Source organism: Carlito syrichta, unplaced genomic scaffold (assembly GCF_000164805.1).
Source record: "Carlito syrichta isolate Samal-C Ts95f unplaced genomic scaffold, Tarsius_syrichta-2.0.1 Scaffold142862, whole genome shotgun sequence".
NCBI classification, from domain to species: Eukaryota; Metazoa; Chordata; class Mammalia; order Primates; family Tarsiidae; genus Carlito; species Carlito syrichta.
Genome location: NW_007086958.1, coordinates 38383 through 61030, shown reverse-complemented (window position 1 = coordinate 61030; position 22648 = coordinate 38383). Strand labels below are relative to the sequence as shown.

Here is a 22648-nt window from a genome sequence, read left to right as displayed (position 1 = left end):
CAATGGAGTGAGACTCCAACTCAAAAAAAAGAAAGTTTCTGTATAATGCTTATGGTTGGGTCTTATGTTTTTGGCTTCAGTGTAAAATTGGATGCTCCTGAGAGGGCATACCATGGTCAACTTCAGTACACTGTTTATTAGTTCAATAACTTACATTTATCATTAAATTTTTGGATGAGACATATGTATTATAGTAGCCAAATTAAACTCAAATTTATTACCTTAATATTGAATATTGTGTTTTTATATGCTTAAAGGATGAACTTGACTGGGGGCGGTTAAATTACATTCAAATCAAGAGAATTAGAGAGGTAAGTTAAATTTTGGAACTAAATGGATGAAAATAAAATAGACTTACCAAATGTTTATTAAGTACCAACAATACATGGACAGTGCTGAATACTCCAAGAAGTATATTTCTTGCCTGTTTCTAACTTTAGTAGGTGTAATTCGCCTTCAATATAACTACTTGGATTTCTAATACTTTTTCAAGTTAAGGAATATTCCCCCCATACATAATTTAATGAGGAATGGATGTGTAATCTTGCTATATGTTGTTTCGGTATATATCAAGATAAACATTTGGTCCTTTAATTTTTAACTTATTAATATAGTCGTGCATTGCTTAATGATGGGGATACACTCTGAGAAATGAGTTATTAGGTGATTTTGTCCTTATGCAAACATCATAGAGTATACTTACACATGCACAGATGGTACAGTTTGCTACATACCTAGTCTGTATGGGATAGCTTGTTGTTCCTAGGCTACAAACCTGTGTGGCATGTACTGAATACTGTAGGCAATTGTAGCACAATGGTATTTGTATATCTAAACATAGAAAAGGTGCAGTAAAAATATGATATCAAAGATAAAAATGGTCCACCTGTATAGGGCAGTTACCATGAGTGGATCCAGCAGGATTGGAAGTAGTTCTGGGTGAGTCAGTGAGTGAGTGGTGAGTGAACATGAAGTTCTAGGACATGACTGTACACTACTGTAGACTTTATAAACACTGTATACTTCAGTCTCCACTAAATTGATTTAAAAAATTATCTTTCTTAATACATTAATCTTAGCTTACTGTAACTTTTTTATTTAAAAAACTTTAAAATTTTTTTAACTTTTTGAAAATAATATTTAGCTTAAAACAAAAACATTGCACAGTTGTATAAAAATACTTTGTATCTTTATTCTGTAAACTTTTTTCTATTTTAAAACATTTTAATTGTTTTTTACTTTTTAAACTTTTTTGTTTAAAACTAAGACACAAGCCGGGCTCGGTGGCTCAGCCTGTAATCCCCCGCCTTTGGGAGGCTGAGGTGAGTGAATTGCCTGAGCCCGCGGGTTCGAGACCCGCCTGACCTCATCTCTACAATAAATCAAAAAATCAGCCGGGTGTGGTAGCGCATGCCTGTAATTCCGGCTACTTGGAAGGCTGAGGCGGAAGGATCGCCGGAGTCCAGCAGGTGGAGGCTGCGGTGGCCGGGAGCGGCCACTGCACTCCAGTCTGGGTGACAGAGTGAGACTCCAACTCAAAAAAAAAAAAAAAAAAGCTAAGACACAGGCTGGGTGTGGTGGCTCACACCTGTAATCCTAGCACTTTGGGAGGCCAAGGTGGGAGTATTGCTTGAGCCCAGGAATTTGAGACCAGCCTTGGCAACATAGTGAGACTCCATCTCTACAAAAAATAAAACAAAATTAGTTGGGTGTGGTGTTGTGTACCTGTAGTCCTAGCTACTCAGGAAACTGAGATGGGAAGATTGCTTGAGCCCAGGAGTTTGAGACTGAGGCGGGCCATGATTATGCCACTGCACTCCAGCCTGGGTGACAGAGTGAGACCCTAACTCAAAAATGAAATAAAATGAAACTAAGACACAAGCATACACATTAGCCTAGACCTACACAGGGTCAAAATAATCAACGTCACTATCTTACACTTCCAAGTCTTGTCCCACTGAAAGGTCTTCAGGGTCAATAACACACACACACACATGAAACTGTCATCTTCTATGATATCAGTGCCTTCTTCTGAAATACCTTCTGAAAGACCTGCCTGAGGATATTTTATAGTTAACTTCTTTTTTAATAAGTAGAAGGAGTACACTCTAAAATAATGATAAAATATAGTAAATATATAAGCCAGTAACTAGTTATTTATTGTCATTCTCAAGTACAATTGTCTCTTGTTATATGCAGGGGATTGGTTTCAGGACCCCCCCATACCAAAAGCTGCACGTACTCAAGTCCCATTGTCAACCCTGCCAAACCCATGTATATGAAAAGTCAGCCCTCTATATACTCTGGTTTTGCACTCTGTGAATACTGTTTTTTCAATCCATGTTTGGTTAAAAAAAAAAATCCGCGTGTAAGTGGACCCTGGTAGTTCAACCCCATGTTGTTCAAGGCCAACACACACATTATGTACTATATATACTGTATATGCTGTATATGCTATCCTTTACACGAATGGCAGCACAGTAGGTTTGTTTATACCAGCATCACTGCAAACACGTAGGCAATGTGTTGTATTGTGATGGCTATGACTTGGCGATAGGAATTTTGTTTTTAGTTCTTTTCTCATCTTAATGGGACCACTGTTGTATATTTGATTCATCATTGACCAAGACGTTGCTAGGTGGAGCATGACTTACATTATAATACATTATGGATTTCCTACTTTTGATCCAGCATTGTGTTCTTGGAATGAGCTCTACTTGGTTATATGTTCTCTCAAAACTTGCTGGGTTCTGATTGCCAATATTGTCTCTAGAAATTTTGCCTTTGTGTTCATAAGTAAAATTGGCCTCTGATTTATATGTGTGTTTGTATGTGCACACTTGTGCATGCACAGTATTATTAGATTTTGGTATTATTAGGTTTATACTACTGTCATAGGTTGAGCATCTATGCCCGGGAAAAGTTTAAATTAACAGTATAATTACTAGAAATATATGTTTCTTACAAGTTTGGTAGAAATCATCCATAAAAGCACTTGGGACCAGTGCCTTTTTGAGAAATAGATTTTTTTTTTAAATAACGTTTTTAATTTTCCTGATAGTTATTGATTCATTCTGGGTTCTAACTCTTCTGGAGTCATTCTTGATAAGTTATATTTTTCATTAAAGTGTACTTTTTTTCTAGATCCTCAAGTTTATTGGTATGTAGTTATTAGTAATTTTCTTAATTTCAAATCTGTGTCAAGTGGTAACATCTTTCTTGTTCCAAATATCACGCATATGTTTACTCTCATTGTTTCTTGATTATATTTAGTGTTTAAGGGAGTCCCCAAGACCGTCCTTAGGTTTAGTGATTGGCTAGAAAGACTTACAGAACTCAGAAAAGCTGTTATGCTTACAGTTTATTACCCCTAAAGGATATGGATTAAAATCAGCAAAGGTAAAATGTACATGGAAGGAGAAACCAGGTACAGATGTCGGAGTGTCCTCTTCCATTGGAGTCTTACAGACAGCCACGAATTCTCTCAATAACAGTGTATGACAACAGGGATAAAGTACTGCAATCAGGGAAGCTCCCTGAGCCTTGGTATTCCCAAGTTTTTACTGAGGATTGTTTATGTAGGATGGAGTATCCATGTGGCTGACCTTGGTTACTCAGTCTTCAGCCCCTCTAGAGGTCAAACAGATATCCTTACGACCCAAAACCCCACCATCAATCACATTCTAGCATAAACCATTTGTGGGCAGCTCAAGGCCCCAGGACACTCTTATCAGGTAGGATAATTCCCGGGGCTTAGTGATTACCTTTCAGGAGCTGGGCCAGAGCCTTTCTTTGGAATATGCAAGGGTCTGGACAGTTCAGAACTGCTGAATTACTCCTTTACTGAACAGTTTGCAAGATGTTTAGTTTGTTTTCTTGTATTTCTTGGTTTACTTGTCAGTTTTACTGTGTAGGTTTTTCTGGGGGGGGGGAAGGGTGGAGAATTCCAATTGATTGCTTTTTGCTCTTTTCTGTTACTTTAGTTCTCCTGTGTCTCTTGGAAGACTTTTTCAGTCTTCTTGAAATGAGTATTTAATTCCTTAATATTTTCAATCTTTTTAATTAAAAGGATTTTAGTTTATTTTATGAATTTTATTATGGGCACAGTTTTGACCACATCCCATTCATTGATTTTTGATATTCCTGTCTATAATTTCTCTTAGTGTTAGTTTTTCCTTTGACTTAAAATTTTTTTAGATGAGATTTTGATAGTTTTCAGGCATAAAGAAATGTTTTAAAATATATTGTTTTGTTATTAATTTCTGATTTTATTGCATTTTAGTAAAGAAAATGGCAAAGTCTTAACTTGATTTTTAATTAGATCAGTTACGTGTGAGTACGGATGCATGGAAGATTTCCATAATGTAGAGGTAGAGAGGTGAGCATCTATCTCAGTGTGTTTCCCCTTTGCCCCATGTCCCAAGCTTTTCTACCCTCCTTGAACATATGGCTGTTAAGTTTTTCTATTTCAATTATTTTTATTTTTAGTTGTTTTTCCCCCAGTTATATTCACACCTGTGATTGTGTCAGTGATTTCAAGTCTAGCCACGTATCACCTGGAAGCCAAACTTGAGAGACCAGAGTTGGTGGAAAGGAAAATAGGTTTTATTAAATATCCTCCAACCTGAGGAAATGGTAAAGTCACAACCCCCCCCCCCCTTGAGTTTTCAGGCTCTGGGAGATTCTTAAAGGGACATATGGTGTGGGGAACCTGCAGGAAGACATGGGATGCAGGTCTGCCATCTTGTTCTGGGGCTCATCTTGGGTGGTGGTCTTGAACTCTTGGCCTCAAACGTTTCTCCCACCTCAGCCTCCCAAAGTGCTGGGATTAGAGGCGTGAGCCACTGTGTTTGGCTTCGTGTGTGCACTTAAAGTTTGACATTTTGTATGAAACAGTTTTTGTTACAACTGGATGTTGATTTTTTTCCCCCCAATTGAATGAACTATTTAGCCATTGGTCACTTACCTTGTTTTTAATCACAAAAGCACATTCATGAGAGGATTGGAAAGTGTTCAAAGGACTTAAAGCAAAGGCTGTGGTCATAGTTATCTGCTATTCTGACACCCCTAGGTGATTCCAGTTACATATTTGCATTGGTTTTGATCAGAGGTGAATATTTATAAACCGGGATCATGACGCATATATGGTTTTGTATTCTGCTATTTTCTGTTAGTATTGTATTGATCATATTTTGCATTCCTTATTAATCTTTAATAAGATGATTCTTAATAGCTGCAAGTCTTCATTCTATAGATGTATGAATACTTTCCCATTGTGCACTTACTTTCTAGTGTTTTTGCTATTAGGATAACACATGTGTTCTGGGACATCAGATTTCAATGTGTTTTCCTTAGGTGGCTGAATTATATGAAGAGTTGAAGAATAGAGTCTCACAATTCCACATGTATGTTGGTTCTCGGCGACCTGTCATGGATCAAGAGTACATATATAAGCAACGATTCATTCTGCAGGTGGGCTGGAGTTTCCCGGACATCTCTTTGCTGATTCTTTGTGCTTACGAGGTTTTGTGGTTGAGAAATTGTTTACTTCTGCTTTCTGATACCATGCCTCAAAGGAGATTTTAGGTCCACAATGTTTATATTGCATTTGGAAACTAAGAAAAATTCTTACCTTTCATGGTTTTCATCCTTCATGTCAGTGAGTTGATGATCCATCTAGAGAGTGTTTATTTATTAATCAGTCAGGGTGTTTTTATTTATTTAATGGATTCAGACCTATTTCTGATTTCCAGGGGAGTGGTTCTATGGAGTACCAGCTGTTATTACTGCTTCAGGAGAGATGCTTTTGTTTTAACTTTTAAGAAAGTACAGAATGCTCTTTTTTTTTGAGTAGCAGCAGTCTCACTCTGTTGCCCAGGCTGGAGTGCAGTGGCTCGCTCATGGCCACTGCAGCCTCAACCTACTGGGCTCAGGCGATCTTTCTGCCTCAACCTTCCAAGTAGCTGGAACTACAGGTGCACACTACCATGCCCAGCTAATTTCTTGATTTATTGTGAGAAGAGGTCTCATCAAGTTGCCCAGACTGGTCTTGAACGCCTAGGCTCAGGCAATCCTCTCACCTTGGCCTCCCAAAGTGCTGGGATTACAGACTTGAGCCACCACACCCAGCCCAAAATGTTCTTAATACTGTTCTGTGGGCATAGCTATTCCCTTACACTGAAAATGTTCTTTTAACTTTGGAGGGCTTGGATTCAGATTACTAGCATTTAGATGGACCCTTACAGGAATTTTGTAGAGGAAAGTGTGTATTGGCAGGGGGAGGGTTTCAGAGGATAGGTGACTGATGCATGACGATATGAGTTCGAGGTAGATGCTTGGAAACAGGGTGTGCTGGCAATGCGAGTGTTTTCCTGGATGTAGAATTGCCTTAAGGGTGGGGAGAGTCTTCTGTGGGTGTATGTTTCAAATAGGACATATTTTTATTGAAGAAGGGACTTTTTGCTGATTGCTTGTTAGAGGTGAATAGTGGATGTCAGCCTGCTGCCCCAGGTCTAATTGATTGGAGTTTATCTGAACATCTGGGAGAATGCTCAGCCCATAGACATGTTGGGGAGAAAGTGGAGAGAGTTGACTAACCCCTGGGGCTTTGTGTGGATTGTTTATATTCTTATTCAGCTCACTACTGTTTCCTAAACCTCATTCTGAGAAGTACTTGAGCTCTTTCTTAAGACAAACTGAGTAAAAAGTGTTTCTGTTATGGCAGAATCACCAGAAATGTGACTTTTTGCTTGACTGGTAAAAGGCCTAGTATTTTATACAAACAATACCCGTCTTTTACATTTATAGATATCATATCATGCTGGGATGAGATTAGCAAACTGGTGAGAATAACTGATAAAATAATGCTGTTACTTCATGAAAATACGTTTCTTTTCTAGGTTGTATTGTCAGGTGCTTTTTATCCAAACTATTTTACTTTTGGACAGCCTGATGAGGAGATGGCAGTCAGAGAGCTGGCGGGCAAAGACCCGAAGACGACTGTCGTGGTAGGTGCAGGGGGTAAGACTTGCCTGGGGTGTAGACTGAGCCAGGAGTTTTCAGATGGAGCTTCATTTTAATGTGGTCAGTATGGAATGTTTTATTTCTCTAATTCTTTCTATTTGTGTGAGTACTAAGTGAATTTCCCCTAGAGTGACTGTTAGACTTGTTTGACCTTTTCAGATATATCTACTTGTCCCTCAGTCTCTTGCCTCCCTTTTTACAGACCTGACTTTCCATGGAAGCCTTGAGAATTTATATATTTGTGGCTAATGCTGATTTGATCTTGTGCTATTTTGAAGGATTTAAGGCACTTCTCTATAAGTTTAAGAACTTTTTTTTTTGAGTTAAGAGTCTCACTCTGTTGCCAGACTGGAGTGCAGTGGCATGCTCACAGCCACTGTAGCCTCAATCTACTGGGCTCAAGTGATCCTTCCACCTCAGACTTCCAAGTAGCTGAAATTATAGGCGTGAGCCCATGCCTGGCTATTTATTTATTTATAGATGAGGTCTTGCCTAGTTGCCCAGGCTGATCTCAAACTCCTGGGTTCAGGCAATTGTCTCGCCTCAGCTTCCCAAAGTGCTGGAATTACAGGTGTGAGCCACCATACCTGGCTATATTTTATTAATTCACAACTTCATTTTACACAAAATAAAGTGCTACTGACTGGCAGCTGAGCACTGGAGGTTAGGCTGGTGGTCCCCAGCTGGGATGCCCAGCAGAGCCACCAGGAGAGTGTTGTTTTTAATTCAGATTTGAGAGTCTCACAAGATCTGCAGAAGAAGGAGTGGCCTAGAAATTGACATTTCTTTTTTTTTTAATTATAAAGATGTGGGGTACAATTCAGGGTTAGGTATACGAAGATTGATTATGCAGGTAACCTTCCCTCCCCTAGCAGTTTCTCTCAACCACCAATCCCACCCCCACCACTCCCCCTACAGCTTGTACTTTGGTTAAGTCTAATGATTAGCTACAGGCACTGACCATTGGATTAGCATTTGTGGACCATTTGTTGAAACCCTAGCAGCGGTGGCATTCAAAGCTGGAATAAGGAATTAGGCTTTTTTTGAACTACTTGGCTCCAGCATATGCCTGTGTCTGGTAAAGGGGAATGAAAAACACTTAAAGTTTGTTCCTGGAAGCACATTGTCAGCTTTTATTCCGGTTACCACCACTGCTGTAATGAGGAAAGGGCGTGCATAGGTGGATAGAGCATTGCAGTTGGAGATATCTGATGAGGCAGCTGAGGACAGTTTATACTTGTGGAAGGGCATTTTTTTTTTATAGTCGTTGAGAATCGTTTGCTTGGGCCCTGTGCTCTTGTCAGTAATCAAGCTTAGGTGAGGAGGAATTTGAAATCCCACATATCTCCTTGGATTCTGATCCCTCACTGGCTGTCTCAGATGTGGTTGGCCACTTTGATGACCTGGCAGACCCTTCCTCCTCACAGGGTGGCAGTTTTTCAGCCCGGTGTGGGGTCCAGACATTGGACATGTCTGTGGGCATGACCCATGGCTTGATGGAGCAGGGAAGGGGGCTCCTGAGTGGGGGCAATGGATTTGGACTATTCTAAGAGAACTCAGTATAGTGCCAACCCACCTGTTACAATTGATGTACCAATGACAAACATGACATCTGGCTTGATGGAGCATAGCCTGTTGACCACCATTAATCAGAACTGAGTTCTCAGGTTGATTTGAGCTTAGAGAGTGGCACCATCCTGCTAACTGCCCAGTCACCCGAGGATCGTCTTTCAGCCATCCCTTTACCTACCAGTTCGCTTCATGAGGATGATGTTGAGCATTTCCGGAGGCAACTTCCCAGCCAGGAGTCAGTGGTGGTAGAAGCAGGGAAAAAGCAGAAGGCTCCAAAGAAGAGAAAAAAAGAGATCCCAATGAACCTCAGAAACCGGTTTCAGCATATGCTTTATTCTTTCGTGATATACAGTCTGCCATCAAGACACAGAATTCTAATGCCATTTTTGGAGAGGTTTCAAAAATTGTGGCCTCTATGTGGGATTGTCTTGGAGAGGAGCAAAAATCGATGTATAAAAGGAAAACTGAGGCTGCCAAGAAAGAGTATCTGAAGATTCTGGCTGCTTATAAAGACAGAGTGTCAGCCCACTGTGGAAACAGTGGAACTGGATCTGGTGCCACCATCAGACTCCTTTTCCACCTCCTGTGGCTACTGTTAACCCAGCATCTCCTGGGTCATTAAAGACTTAACACAGCCCCCTACCCTGTTCCATTGTTGTTAACTCTACTCTTTCTTCCTATGTATTAAACCAGGCATCTTCTGGGGCTGAAGGTCAACCCAATATCACCAAGTTGATTATTATCAAACAAATGTTGCCCTCTTCTGTTACCATGTCTCAAGGAGGGATGGTTATTGTTATCCCAGCCACAGTGGTGACCTTCTGGAGACTCCAGTTAGGCCAAGCCAGTACAACTACTATCTAGCCCAGTCAACAAGCCTAGGTTGTTACTCAGTCGGTGTTGCAGGAAGCAGCGGGAGCAGCAGCTGCCGCTTCTGTGCAACTGCCTTCACCCCAGCTACAGCCCCCTCTATTACAACAGATACCTCAGCCTCCAAGTCAGCACCAAGTAACCATTCTACAGCAGCCTCCTCCCCTTCAGGCTATGCAACAGCCTCCACCCCAGAAAGTTTGAATCAATTTACAGCCACAGCAACCTCCTCCACAAATCAGGAGTGTGTCTCTACCCACTTTGAAAATGGAGGTTGGATATGATGACTCAAGCCTGTAATCCCAGCACTTTGGGAGGCCTGAGCCCATGGGTTCGAGAACAGCCTGGGCATCTTGGCAGGACCTTGTCTCTACAATAACTCAAAAAATTAACTGGGCGTGGTATCTCACGCCTGTAGTTCTGGCTACTTGGAAGGCTGAGGCGGAAGGATCGCCTAAGCCCAACAGGTCGACGCTAGAGTGGCCACTACACTCCAAACTGCTCGACATAGTGAGACTCCAACTTAAAAAAAAAAAAAAGAAAGAAAAAGAAAAGAAAATGGAGACTACTTTAGTTCCACCAGCGGTGGAAAGTAGTCCTGAGCAGCCTATGAACAACAGCCCTGAGGCTCACACAGTGGAGGCAACTTCTCCTGAGACTGTCTGTGAGATGATCACAGATGTAGTTCTTGAGGTTGAATCTCCTTCTTAGATGGATGTTGAATTGTTGAGTGGGTCTCCTATGATGCTCTCACCCCAACCTCGATGTGTAAGGGCTGGTTGTGAAAACCCTCCTGTTGCAAGGACTGGGACAATGAATGCTGCAGTAATGAGTGTGTGGTGAAGCACTGTAGGGATGTATTCTTGGCCTGGGTAGCCTCTAGAAATTCAAACACAGTGGTGTTTGTGAAATAGTCCTTCCTGTTCTCCAAGCCAGTGTAGAGTTATCTGCTGGAAAAATGTCTAAGAGCCTGTTTTTGGAACACAAACTGGGGTTTCTGGTAGTGTCTAGTCACAACCCATGATAGCCCTTCATACTTTTCCCCTTTTCTTCCTTTAGCAGAGGCCAGGCTATGGAGCAGGGGCCTTTGAGTTTGCTGTAATCTGGAATTGCTTTTTACGTTCAGCCACAAGCAGGAATGTCAGAGATAATAGAGAAAAGGGTGAAGGGGAGTATGGACGAGCAAAACAGGGTGGTAACGATTGAGAAAAACTGTTGGTATAATTGTCATAGGCTTGCCTAAAATATTACTAAATAATGGAAGAGTACGCAGCTTCGAGCCTAGGAGAAAATGCAACGGTGTACATCCATTTATTTTTATTTATTTATTTATTTATTTAAGTTGGAATCTCACTCTGTCACCCAGACTGGAGTGCAGTGGCCGCTCCCGGCCAGTGCAGCCTCGACCTGCTGGGCTCCGGCGATCCTTCCGCCTCAGCCTTCCGAGTAGCCAGAACTACAGGCATGCTCTACCACGCCCGGCTGATTTTTTTATTTATTGTAGAGATGAGGTCTCGCTGCCCAGGCGGGTCTCGAACCCACAGGCTCAGGCAATCCACTCACCTCAGCCTCCCAAAGGTGCAGGATTACAGGCTGAGCCACCGAGCCCGGCTGTGTGCATCCATTTAAAAAGGAATAAGAGATCGCATTAAATCTTCCCTCTTAAAACAGAAAAAAAAAAGTTCTAAGTTCTCTGGTCAGTGTCCTTTCTCACTCTTTGGCTCTTGGGGGTCTTCTTCCCCCAGCTACACTAGGGAAAGGGTGTGGTAGGAGTTGAGTTTTCTCAGACTCGAGGGTGCTGTGCTTGTCTTCTTCGACCACAGGCAGCCTGGCCATTGTGCACTCTGGGGACCAAGAGTTAACTATCATGTACATCATGGAAGCTAAATAATGGCTAGCTTTACTTAGCACTTATTTGGGAGGTCATGTGCTAAGTATTTTTAATTCTTTTTGAACCTCACATTAACCCTTTTAGTTGGGGGTTTCCCATCATCATCCTTACTTCATGATGTGGCACTTGAGTCTGGGAGTAATTCCATAACTTACCTAAGGAAATACATAGCTCCAGGAAGTGACAAGACAAGCTCTGAACTGGACCTGGGACCTAGCCACGCCTCACTCCCTGCTGCCTCTCATGGAGCTGTTGTGTTTTGAGATAGGCAGGGCTGGCTACGGGGGCAGGGTCCATGCAGAGCTGGGCTGGCACAGGGTCACCCTGGCCCAGGGGGAGCTTATGGAGTGCTGGAAGGGCTGCAGTAACCCCTTGTGGTGCAGTGGGTGAGTTTCCTTCTAGCTGTAGTGATGAAGAAACACTCCCTCCTATACATTTGCCTTCAAAGTTTAGGTTTCCATTATTCCTTAAGTAGAAGTGTTATGTTTTATTTATTTTATTTTATTTTATTTTATTTTATTTTATTTTAAAGATGTGGTGTACAATTCAGGATTAGGTATACAGGTGATCATCAAACAGATTTGGGCCTCCCTTTGGTCCCCACTTTGCTTGGTTTGAGATCATATACCCTTATTGATGTGATGTCCCTCCCCTGGCAGTATCCTGCTATTGCCAATCCTTTTCTTTTTTTTTTCTTTTTTTGAGTTGGAGCCTCACTCTGTTGCCCAGACTGGAGTGCAGTGGCCGCTTCCAGCCACCGCAACCTTGACCCGCTGGGCTCTGGCGATCCTTCCACCTCAGCCTTCCGAGTAGCCGGAATTACAGGCATGCGCTACCACGCCTGGCTGATTTTTTTGATTTATTGTAGAGATGAGGTCTCACTGCCCAGGCGGGTCTCGAACCCGCAGGCTCAAGCAATCCACTCACCTCAGCCTCCCAAAGGCGCGGGATTACAGGCTGAGCCACCGAGCCCGGCTGCCAATCCTTTTCTTATAGTATTATGATAAATGTTGAAATGTTATGTTTTAAAAAGCTATATGTAGTCAGCTTGATGGTTTTAAGGTAAAATAAAGCAGAAATCTTGATTTTGCTATATTAGACTATTACACTCTTTTAACAGGGGGGAAATAGCCTTTATTTAACATATTTATTGTTAAAACTTAGTTATAATTTAAAAGCCATTAAATGTACTGATCTTTAGAGTCTATATATTTTGGTTAATGTTAATAAGCTATATTTTTATGAACTAAAATAATGTGCAACAGCTTTGAACTTATGAGCTATTTTGTTAGTGCTCTGTAATCTGCTCTAATTGATATTGTATTATGTTTTACAGTTGAAGCACATTCCTCCCTATGGATTCCTTTACTATAAACAACTACAGTCTCTTTTTAGACAGTGTGGTCAAGTCAAATCCATTGTATTTGATGGTGCAAAGTAAGTAGTATATTTTTGTAATCAGCTGCAATTATGAAAGAGGTATAAAATTTTAAATGCTTGCAGACACCAGTTCTTAAAACCAGGTGTCCCTGGCTTTTATGTGGTCTTTTGCATGTGGCTTTTAAAATGTAGCTTTGGTTTATCTTATGGCTAGTAGCAATTAAGTAACCTCCTGAAGGAATTCAACTGGTGGTCAGTGTAGAGTGTGGTCAGTGCCAAGAGGGTACTGTAATGCAGTGGTGCTGAGGTTGTTGCTCTGAAAGTGCTATCGCTGACTTAAGCCTGGAGTCACACAGCTACGCTACCATGCTTGAATACTGGAAGTCCACTTATGTGGTTGAGGTTCCAGTTATATGCAGATGTTCCTTTGCTTGGTTTGAGTGGTCAGACCCCTGGTTTGAGTGGTCAGATGTTCCTTTGCCTGGTTTGAGTAGTCACATGTTCCTTTGCCTGGTTTGAGTGGTCAGCATTTTTATTCACTGATCTTTACTATTGGATTGGATTCTGTGTTTGTTTCACATTCTTCTTGTCTGAGGCCTCTTTGTAGGTATTTAATTGTATTTTATTGCATTCTTCATATTAGCACCTTTTTAGTCACAATACAAATGTTATGCCAGTTTTTTGGAGGGAAGTAACAGTGTTCTTTCTGGTTAGACAGGACCAGTTCTTGGGACTTAAAGGCAAAGAAAGATACAATTCAAGATATAATTCAAAGGATAAGAACTGTATTCCTTTTGGGATAAAGCAGGACCTATTTTGTGCAGAATATGTGTGGGGTGCAAAGGGCATGTGGGCACTTGGGCACGGTGGTACCCAGGCACAGAGTTTTCTCTCATAAAAAGCTTTCAACTTAGTGGTACAGGTGTAGAGAAATTAGTTCCACAGACATTTGCCTGTTGTGAAATGTCATGGGAGAGTCCCAGAAGGTCAGAAGAAGACATTCTTTCTGAGACCCAAAGTCAGTACAGTGACGTTTATTTGGGACTTCTGCGGGTGGACATAGGAGGATGCAAGGCCTTGGGCAAGTGGAGCAGGGTCAGGTTGGTGCTCCGGCAGGGGGTAGTGTGAGCTGATTCTGGCCATGAAACATGGGATTGTGCAGGCTCAGCTGGCAGCCATCCTGGCGGGAGCTGCTTTGTGTTAAATGGAGTCTGTTTTGAGGAGGTTAGACACTGACTTTTGGATGGTCTTCTGTGGCAGACTGATGAGTGCGAACATGACCAGATGGGCACTTGTAGATCCCTGAGAGTTCTGCTCAGATTGTGTTTTATGGGACTTAATCAGGGTTAAGTGGAAGTAGGTCAAGACAAGAGGAGAAGAAATTGACCTGGAGTCTTTGCAGTAGTCCCATGCGGTAGTACTGAGATGTGAGAGTCAGTATGGTCCACTGGAAATGCAAAGGCAGCAACAGGTGGAAGGGAAGAGCTCTTGGATTTGGCTGGTTAGTGCATATGGAGGACAAAGAAGAGAGGGAAACCCAAGAGGGTCAGGCTTTCCATCCTGGAAGGAGAATGGGGCTGCCAGGAGAAGCTGGCACTGAGGTCTAGAGATTATGAGCAAGGACTTCAAAGGGGTGACTTAGGAGCCCTTTGAGAAAAAGTGATAAAAATGGGAGTGCATAAATCAGGCAGTAGATCAAAGTTAAGTGCGTGCCTTGAATAATGAGGAGAAGCCAAGAGTCAGTGAAGGAGGGTTGCAGGGGTGATGAGGGCAAGCAGTGTATACTGGGATGGGCAGAGCATGGACCGAGCCGGCAGCTCGCTCCTCCCAGGTCAGGGATCTAATTCCTGGACTCGCTTGACGCGCCTCCTTTTCTGGGTATCCTTCCAAATCACTCAATATATACATGTCTGGGAGAGAGCTCACCACAAATGATTTTGGAATGGTGGGAAGGGTTGTAAGTCCATTTGCAGGGTTCTGTGATGGATGTTTTAGTCCAGGGGCTTTATGACACTCGTACATAAACAAGGTCAGTATAAAGCCTTTTTTCTTTATGCCAGGGCATGTCCAGCAGGTACCCTTACTGCATGATTGCTGCTCATCTCTAGAGGAAGGGGTGGACGAGGATCCCAAAATATGGGAGGTGGAGGGTATGGGAGGGCTTTTATCAACGTTACTCAGAAACACAGTTCATGCTTTTTTTGGAGGGAGATCAGAAAGATCATTGGGCTGTACGTCTGTGTGTTTTCTGTATCTGTGTTTTATTTTATAATAGTAAAAAGAAATCAAGCCTGTCATTCTGTTGTAATAATGAAAATTAAAATTTCTTAGCTCAAAATTCCATCTTAATTTAGTGTTTATTCTGCATTATATTGTACAAAGATTACACTTGATTTTAGTTTAATGACATGTCATTGTAACTTTTATTTCTAAGTGAAAAATTTTTCCTTAAATCAATAGATACTTGTTTATTTTACTTTTTTTAACTTTTAAAATTTTTATATTTTAAAATTGTGGGGTACACATTTTGAGGAGAGATTGACAGTGAAAATTTCTGTCTAATCTGGAGAGAAGTGAGTATGTAGTTCTTTTTTTATCAGATGCCTGATACGTTTATTTTTTATTTTTAAATTTACATTTGTGGAGCAGAGCCTTTGTGGAGTTTTCGCGCAATCCAACAGAGAGATTTAAAACCCTTCCTGCAGTGTATATGGCAATTAAGATGTCTCAACTAAAAGTCCCACTTGGACTCAGCATTCATTCTGCAGAGGAAATTGAAGGGAAGGTGCGAGGAGGGAGTGTTTCAAAACTCAGGAACACAAGGTATTTGCAGGAGAGAGGTGGCTGACTCACTCCACCTGCTCTCACATTTTTAGGCAATATTTTAAAATGACTATTGATCTGATCTTTTTCACCCTTCATTAAAAAGCACTGGCTTTGTGGCCAGGGGGAACTGCCTTTGAATCCAGGTTTCATCTCGCTGTGCATGTTTGGGCACATTATTCAGTGTCTCTGAACTTGTCTTTTCTTTATTTGTTTAGTAGCTGTGATACCTATTGTGCAAGGCTGTGGAGGGGATTGAGTGAAATCATTTATGTAACTTTTAATTGAAATAGTAAGGGTTAAATCTAATGTTAATTTCCTTTCTTTCTCCTACAGTAATGCATTTCCTTTTGAGAACTCTCTCAGCAATTAGGGATATTCTTTGTTCTCTGCAGAGCAGACAGTGGGACAAAATGGAGATGCAGTTGGGAGCGCCTCATTGCTTGCCAGTGCAAGCTGTCCTCACTGGCCCCATGTATCTTTCTTCTACCCTGGTTGGGCGATGCAAGGCTAGGGCTTCCCACACGGAGTTGGTCAGCCCAGAGCAGGGGCACTTGCCACTTGGCAGCTGCCTTCTGGGTCATGGATATTCTCTTGGACCAAATTAAATCACCCATGGTATTTATGACAGATTGCTTTGCCTTTTTGGCCATATCCCCACAGTCACATATAGTAGGAAGTCTCATGTATTATTTCTTACATGTAGTCTTTTGAGGGACAGGAGGAACTTGTCATGAATCTGAGGAATTAGTGAAGGAACGGAAATATGCTCAGCTAGTTTCATCTGTGGGTGATGTTTTGGCTTCTGAAAGGGAGTCTGGGAGTGTAGTGGATTCAGTCCTTTGCTTTTGTTTTTGTTTTGTTTTGTTTTTTTGAGTTGGAGTCTCACTCTGTCACCCAGACTGGAGTGCAGTGGCCACTCCCGGCCACTGCAGCCTCAATCTGCTGGACTCCAGTGACCCTTCTGCCTCAACCTTCCAAGTAGCTGGAACTACAGGCGTGCGCTACCATGCCCAGCTCATTTTGATTCGTTGTAGAGATGAGGTCTCGCCAAGTTGCCCAATCCTTTGCATAGAGAAGACCTGCCCTGCTTTGTTAAAGTCAGACTTGATTTACATTTGTGACTGAGTGCTGGAGAACTTTGCTGGAGTCACTCATTAATATATGGGTCTGAAGACTGAAAAGAGTTGGATCAGTCTTTCTTATTCGTTCCTTTCACTTTGGAATAAAAGTATTGGAAAAGGAAATTTTTATTTTTATCAGATTTGTCTTTTGTATTCTGAACCTTAGCATTTACTCTTTTATGGCATTAAAGGATGAATGATACTTCTTGGTTGTATTAGATAGTCACCTGTGTGTTTTCTAACATAGTATTGAGCCAAACATGGATTCTTGTAGTTTTCTTTTTCTCTTATTTCTTTTATTTTAAAGTTGTGGGGTACAATCAGGGCTAGGTATACAAATTGTCATTGTATAGGTAAAGTTTGGGCCTCACTTTGGTCCCCACTTTACCTGGTTTGAGATCAGATTCCCTTATTGATGAGGTGTGCCCCCTCCCTTCCCCTGGAAGTTTTCCACTACTGCCAATACCTTTCTTTCTTTCTTTTTTAAAAGCAGGATTAATTGAGAGGACAGAAAAGCTCCCACAGTGGGAGGGGACCCGAAGGGGTTGCCCAATCCCTTTCTTACAGAATTATGATAATTGTTCAGGGTCTGCTTATGAGTGAGATTCTTGTAGTTTTCTAATGGTCAAAACCACTCACTGCTGAAATCACAAGTTAGGAAATATTGCACGTCCTGAATTTATCATTTATACCCTTGAAAGTGGATATTCCTTGAGGGTCTTAGCCTTCAGAATGTGTCCCTGGTGGGTGGCATATAACCATTAAGTGAATACCCCACCAAGGCAGCTCAGGAAGCCACTGTAAATTCATGTTTGAGATGAAATCAAATCTGTCATCTCTGGTATATTTTATTAAAATGTTCTTTACTTGTGGAAATATTAGAATGGTTCAAATGATAACTTTATAGAAGTAAACATACTTTCTTTGTAACCCTTCATTATTATTGTCTTTTTTAAAAACTTCATGTTCTGTAGGGTGAATGTGGACTTCCAGAAGCAGACAGTGGATCCTATGCAGGTCTCATTTAACACATTAAACAGATCCCAGGCAGTTACAGACCTCCTTCTCACTATTGATGTCACAGAGGTAAGAATGGCATTATTGTTAATCTAAAGCTGTCATGTTGTATACATGAAATAAGTTTATATACACATGCATAATCAGTAATGTGGGTGAGCTTGAATTACTGTACTTGTTAAATTAAAATGTGACTAAAATGGACAATGAAACAAATATGTATTCTAGAATCAAAGTTTTTAAACTGTCAGGTACTTTTAAAGTGCTAAAATAATCAGATTTAGCATGATATATGTTAAAAATATTAATTGGCATAATGATATATGCCGGTATATTTCAGTTTGTATCAACAAAACTAGCATTGACACCATTATTATGTGGGCATGTTTTTTTTTTCTTTTTTTTTTTTTTTGAGTAGAGGTCTCACTCTGTTGCCCAGACTGGAGTGCAGTGGCATGAATATGACTCACTATGTTATCAGTCTCCTGGGCTCAGGCATTTCTCCTACCTCATCCTCCTGAGTAGCTGGGACTATAGGTGTGTGCCATCATGCCTGGATAATTTTTTTTCTTTTCTTTTTTTTTTTTTTTGTAGAGATGAGGTCTTACTATGTTGCCAGTCTGGTCTCAAATTTCTGGGCTTAAGTGATCCTCCTGCCTCAGCCTCCCAAAGTACTGTGATTACAGGCATGCGCTACTGCACCTGACCCGTTTTTAAAATAAAATTTCAATTAAAATACTTGTATGCTTCTGGTAAATCTGTAAGTACACCTCACTGGGAAATTTCATTTAGAAATCTGGGTTCCAGGCAGATTGAAAAACTATGGTGATTGTGGGCCTTCATGGCAGCAGTGGGCAGGAGCTGTTTGGTGGTGTCCTTTTAAATGGAACATCTTCTCTTCCATCACTCCCACTTGGCACTGCTCATCCGGTATGCTGTGTTCACTCTGTGCTGGGGTCCTCACCAGGGAGAGCACCTGCAGGCCCTGTGCTATTGGCTTTTCATCCTGGGGTCAAAGATGAAGTGATTCTTTATGACCTCTCAGAACCTTTAGTACTTTTATATGCTAATGAATTTTGTAACTCCAAGTAAAGGATATAGTCCACACATTTCCTTACCTTAGTTGACCAGGGCATCCCTCTTTTGTTCTCATAAGCACCTATTAAAAACTCATAGGAGACTTATGTTTCAAGAAATTCAGTTTATGAGATGCTGTACAGTACAGGATGACAGCCCTGGGATTTAAGCTTATATTCCTTCTTACAGAAATCTCTCTAGATCTCATCTCTTCCTTCTTTTTAGGTAGTTGAAGTGGGACACTTTTGGGGATATAGGATTGATGAAAAAAACTCTGAGATTCTGAAAAAGCTTACTGCTGAAATAAACCAACGGAAATTGGTACCCTTGCCCATTCACCCACATCCAGACTTGGTCTGTCTGGCACCTTTTGCTGATTTTGATAAAGAAAGCTACTTTAGAGCTCAGATCCTTTATGTTTCTGGAAATGTTGCTGAGGTATGTTTTTCTGTAACAAGTTATCCAAAGGGAAATGAGACAGACTTATAGCAGTTTATCGAACATCTTTTGTTGTTATAGGCAAAAATTAAATGTAAAATAATTATAGTTGGAAAAGTAGTCTAAGTTATTTCCTTCATTGATATGTTGATGTGAGCTCAGGTCACTCTGAGAACTCAAGCAGATCATTGCATTGCTGGTGCTCAAGTAGAACATTGTTTTTGACCCTGTATTAAAGTGTATACTTTTTTGTTTTCTAGGTATTCTTTGTAGATTATGGTAATAGGTCTCATGTAGATCTCAATCTTTTAATGGAGATTCCTTCTCAATTTCTTGAACTTCCATTTCAGGTAAGATAGAGATAATTCCATGGAATGAATTTTGAATGCTAGAAAGGATTCTGAAGGTCATGTGGACCCTCTTCTTCAGCTTACAGATAGAGGAGCTAAGGCCCAGGACAGGGAAGGAACTTGTTTTGTCACTCGTGCCAAATTTGGTGTTTACGCTTTCAAAAATATATGAAAGACTTTAAACTTAGCAAAAAAGTTGTTGTTTGATCTGACTAGTGTTTTCTAATACTGTTTCTAAGGTTTCTGGTTATGTTGAAACCATATAGTGTTTAGGTGGGCTGGAGACAAATCCACACATACCCTTTACACCAGTATGAAAACAGCCTAAATGTTATTCTGAACTTTTGTTTTGTTGTTGTTATTTTGTTTTGTTGTTGTAACTAAGTTTTCTTAACTAGGAAATCCTTACTATCCCAAAATTACTTTTAGTAGGAATTTTATGAGAACGCCATTGAAGATATATGAACAAAGTCACTTTTCAGTGATATTTGGAATGAGTGTTTCATTCATTTGTAAAACTGTTCCAGCCATGCCTTTCTGTCCTGTAGGCTTTGGAATTTAAGATTTGCAAAATGAGACCATCGGCAAAGTCTCTTGTTTGTGGTGAGCACTGGAGTGGTGGGGCCAGCCGGTGGTTTGCCTCCCTGGTGAGCGGCTGCCCTCTCCTCGTGAAGGTTTTCTCTGTTGTGCACAATGTCCTGCATGTGGATGTGTACCGGTACTTGAGAGTCCAGGATGCCATCAACATAAGAGATGTCCTCATCCAGGAGGGCTACGCTGAGCTCACGGAGGAGTCCTATGAGTCCAAAGTACGTGCTTTAGTCCTTGATGTTGGAGCATGTGTGCATGCATGCGTGTGTATGTGTGTGTGTGAATGAATGAGAGAATGGAGGGGGCATTTTTTCTAAGGATATTGATGAATAGATGGATCGAGTTTCTGTTCATCATTTGGTATACTGTACTTGTATAAAGTCTGTGGTGACATTTTAAATGTCTTAATGCCTTCTAGATTTCTCTGGGATTAAATTATAGTGGCTGAGTATTATTTTTGTTGGTTCCCTATTTAGCTATTTTTTTCTTCTTAGAATTAAAGTTAGATTTGAAAATATTCTATTTTGGAAGTTTTAAATGGATTCCAGGATTTATCTCCAGGATTTACTAATTAGAAGTAATTAATACAATTTTTATTTCAGATATTTCAAAATTTCTTTCAAAATCAGTTCTAAAGTCATTCTCTTGGTCTGAAGGTTTCAGAGAAGCTGCTTTTTTCTTTTTGTTTTTTGTTTACGTCTAATAATTGTATGTATTCATAGGATACAGAGTGGTATTTTGATATGTTCTAATGATCAAATTAAGGTAATTAGCAAATTCACCACCTCAAATGTTTGTTGTTTCTTTGTGTTGTAAATGTTCAAAATCTTCTCTTCTAGCTTATTGAAAATGTATGTTAAGCTATAGTTAACTGTATTCACTCTGCAGTGCTGTAGAACCCTTCAACTTGTTCCTTCTATCTGACTGTTCTTTTGTGTTTTTTAACCAAGCTCTTCCTATCCTCTTCTACCGCTGCTCATTCCAGCCTCTAATACCCACAATTAATTTTCTCTACCTCCATAAATTTAATTATTTTCAGCTCACACGTATGAGTAGAACATATGGTATTCATCTTTCTGTGCCTAATTTTGCTTAGTTTATTTCATCCATGTTGCCAAGAATAACAGGATTTTACTCTTTTTTTATGGCTGAATAGTATTTCATTGTGTAAATATACCACACTTTCTTTATCCATTTGTCTATTGATGGACATTTAGGGTAGTTTCATATCAGTTATTATGAATAGCACCACAATAAACATGGGGGTGCAGGTATGCCTTTGATATAGTGATTTATATTCTTTTGGATAAATACTCAGTAGTGGGAGTGCTGGATTATATGGTAGTTCTATTTTTAGTTTTTTGAGAAGCCTCCATACTGTTTTTCATAAAGGCTGTACTAATTTACATTCCCACCAACAGTGTGGGAATATAAATTCTCTGCATCCTTGCTAGCATATGTTATTTTTTTGTCTTTTTGATAATAGCCATTCTAATATGTATGAGGTGATATCTCATTGTGGTTTTGATTTGTGTTTCTCTGATGATTAGTGATGCTGAGCATTGTTCATTTATTTTTTGGCTTTTTGTATGTCTTCTTTTGAAAAATGTCTACTCAGATCCTTTGCTCACCTTTAAATGTGATTATTTGCTTTTTTGTTGTTGTTTTAGTTCCTTGTATATTCTGGATATTAGTTCTTTGTCAGATGAGTAGTTCACAAGTATTTTCTCTCCTTGTACAGGTTGTTGATTTTTTTTTTCAGTCCAACTCTTTAATATATTCCCCTTTGTCTATTTTTGTTTTTGTTGCTTGTGCTTTTGAACTCTTAGCCATAAAATATTTGCCCAGACCCTGAAGTGTTTTCCCTATGCATTCTTCTAGTAGTTTTTATGGTTTTTCTCATTTTTTAGTTTTTAATCCATATTGAATTAATTTTTGTATATGGTGAGAGATAGTGGTCCAGTTTCATTCTTCTGCCTATGGATATCCAGTGAATGTTCTTGGCACTTTTGTCGAAAATCAGTTGACCATAAATATGTGGTTTTATTTCTGAGTTCTCTATTCTCTTTTATTGGTCTATATGTCCGTTTTTATACCAATATCATTTTGTCTTGGTTGCTATAGCTTCGTAGGATTTTAAAGTCAGGTAGTGTGATGCATCCAGCTGTGTTCTTTTTGCTCAGGATTGCTTTGGCTATCTGGGGTCTTTTATGGTTCCTTATGAATTTTAGGATTTTTTTTCTATTTTTGTGAAGAATGTCATTGGTATTTTGATCAGAATTGCATTGAATCTGTAGATTGCTTTGGGTAGATGATTTTAGCAATATAAATTCTTCCAATTGATGAACATATCTTGACTTTCCCTTTGTTTGGTCTTCTTCAGTTACTTTTTTTTTTTTTTTTTGCATGAGCGTCTCACTCTGTCACTCAGGCTAGAATACGGTGACACAATCACAGCTCGCTGCAACCTTGACCTACTGAGTGCAGGTGAT

The 22648-nt window shown here is 40.3% G+C and overlaps 1 protein-coding gene and 1 pseudogene across 1 annotated transcript in view; both read left to right on the top strand.

The window, feature by feature from the left end:
* Positions 1-22648, top strand: part of TDRD9 (tudor domain containing 9) — a 142323-nt gene that overhangs the window by 97213 nt on the left and 22462 nt on the right. The window contains exons 21-29 of the mRNA XM_008049977.1: positions 258-311; positions 5356-5472; positions 6900-7007; positions 12693-12793; positions 15386-15559; positions 17658-17769; positions 19003-19215; positions 19476-19565; positions 20114-20374. Of these exons, the coding sequence (XP_008048168.1) occupies positions 258-311; positions 5356-5472; positions 6900-7007; positions 12693-12793; positions 15386-15559; positions 17658-17769; positions 19003-19215; positions 19476-19565; positions 20114-20374 (1230 nt within the window). The remainder of the gene's footprint in view (positions 1-257; positions 312-5355; positions 5473-6899; positions 7008-12692; positions 12794-15385; positions 15560-17657; positions 17770-19002; positions 19216-19475; positions 19566-20113; positions 20375-22648) is intronic.
* LOC103251395 lies at positions 8620-10649 on the top strand (annotated as a pseudogene).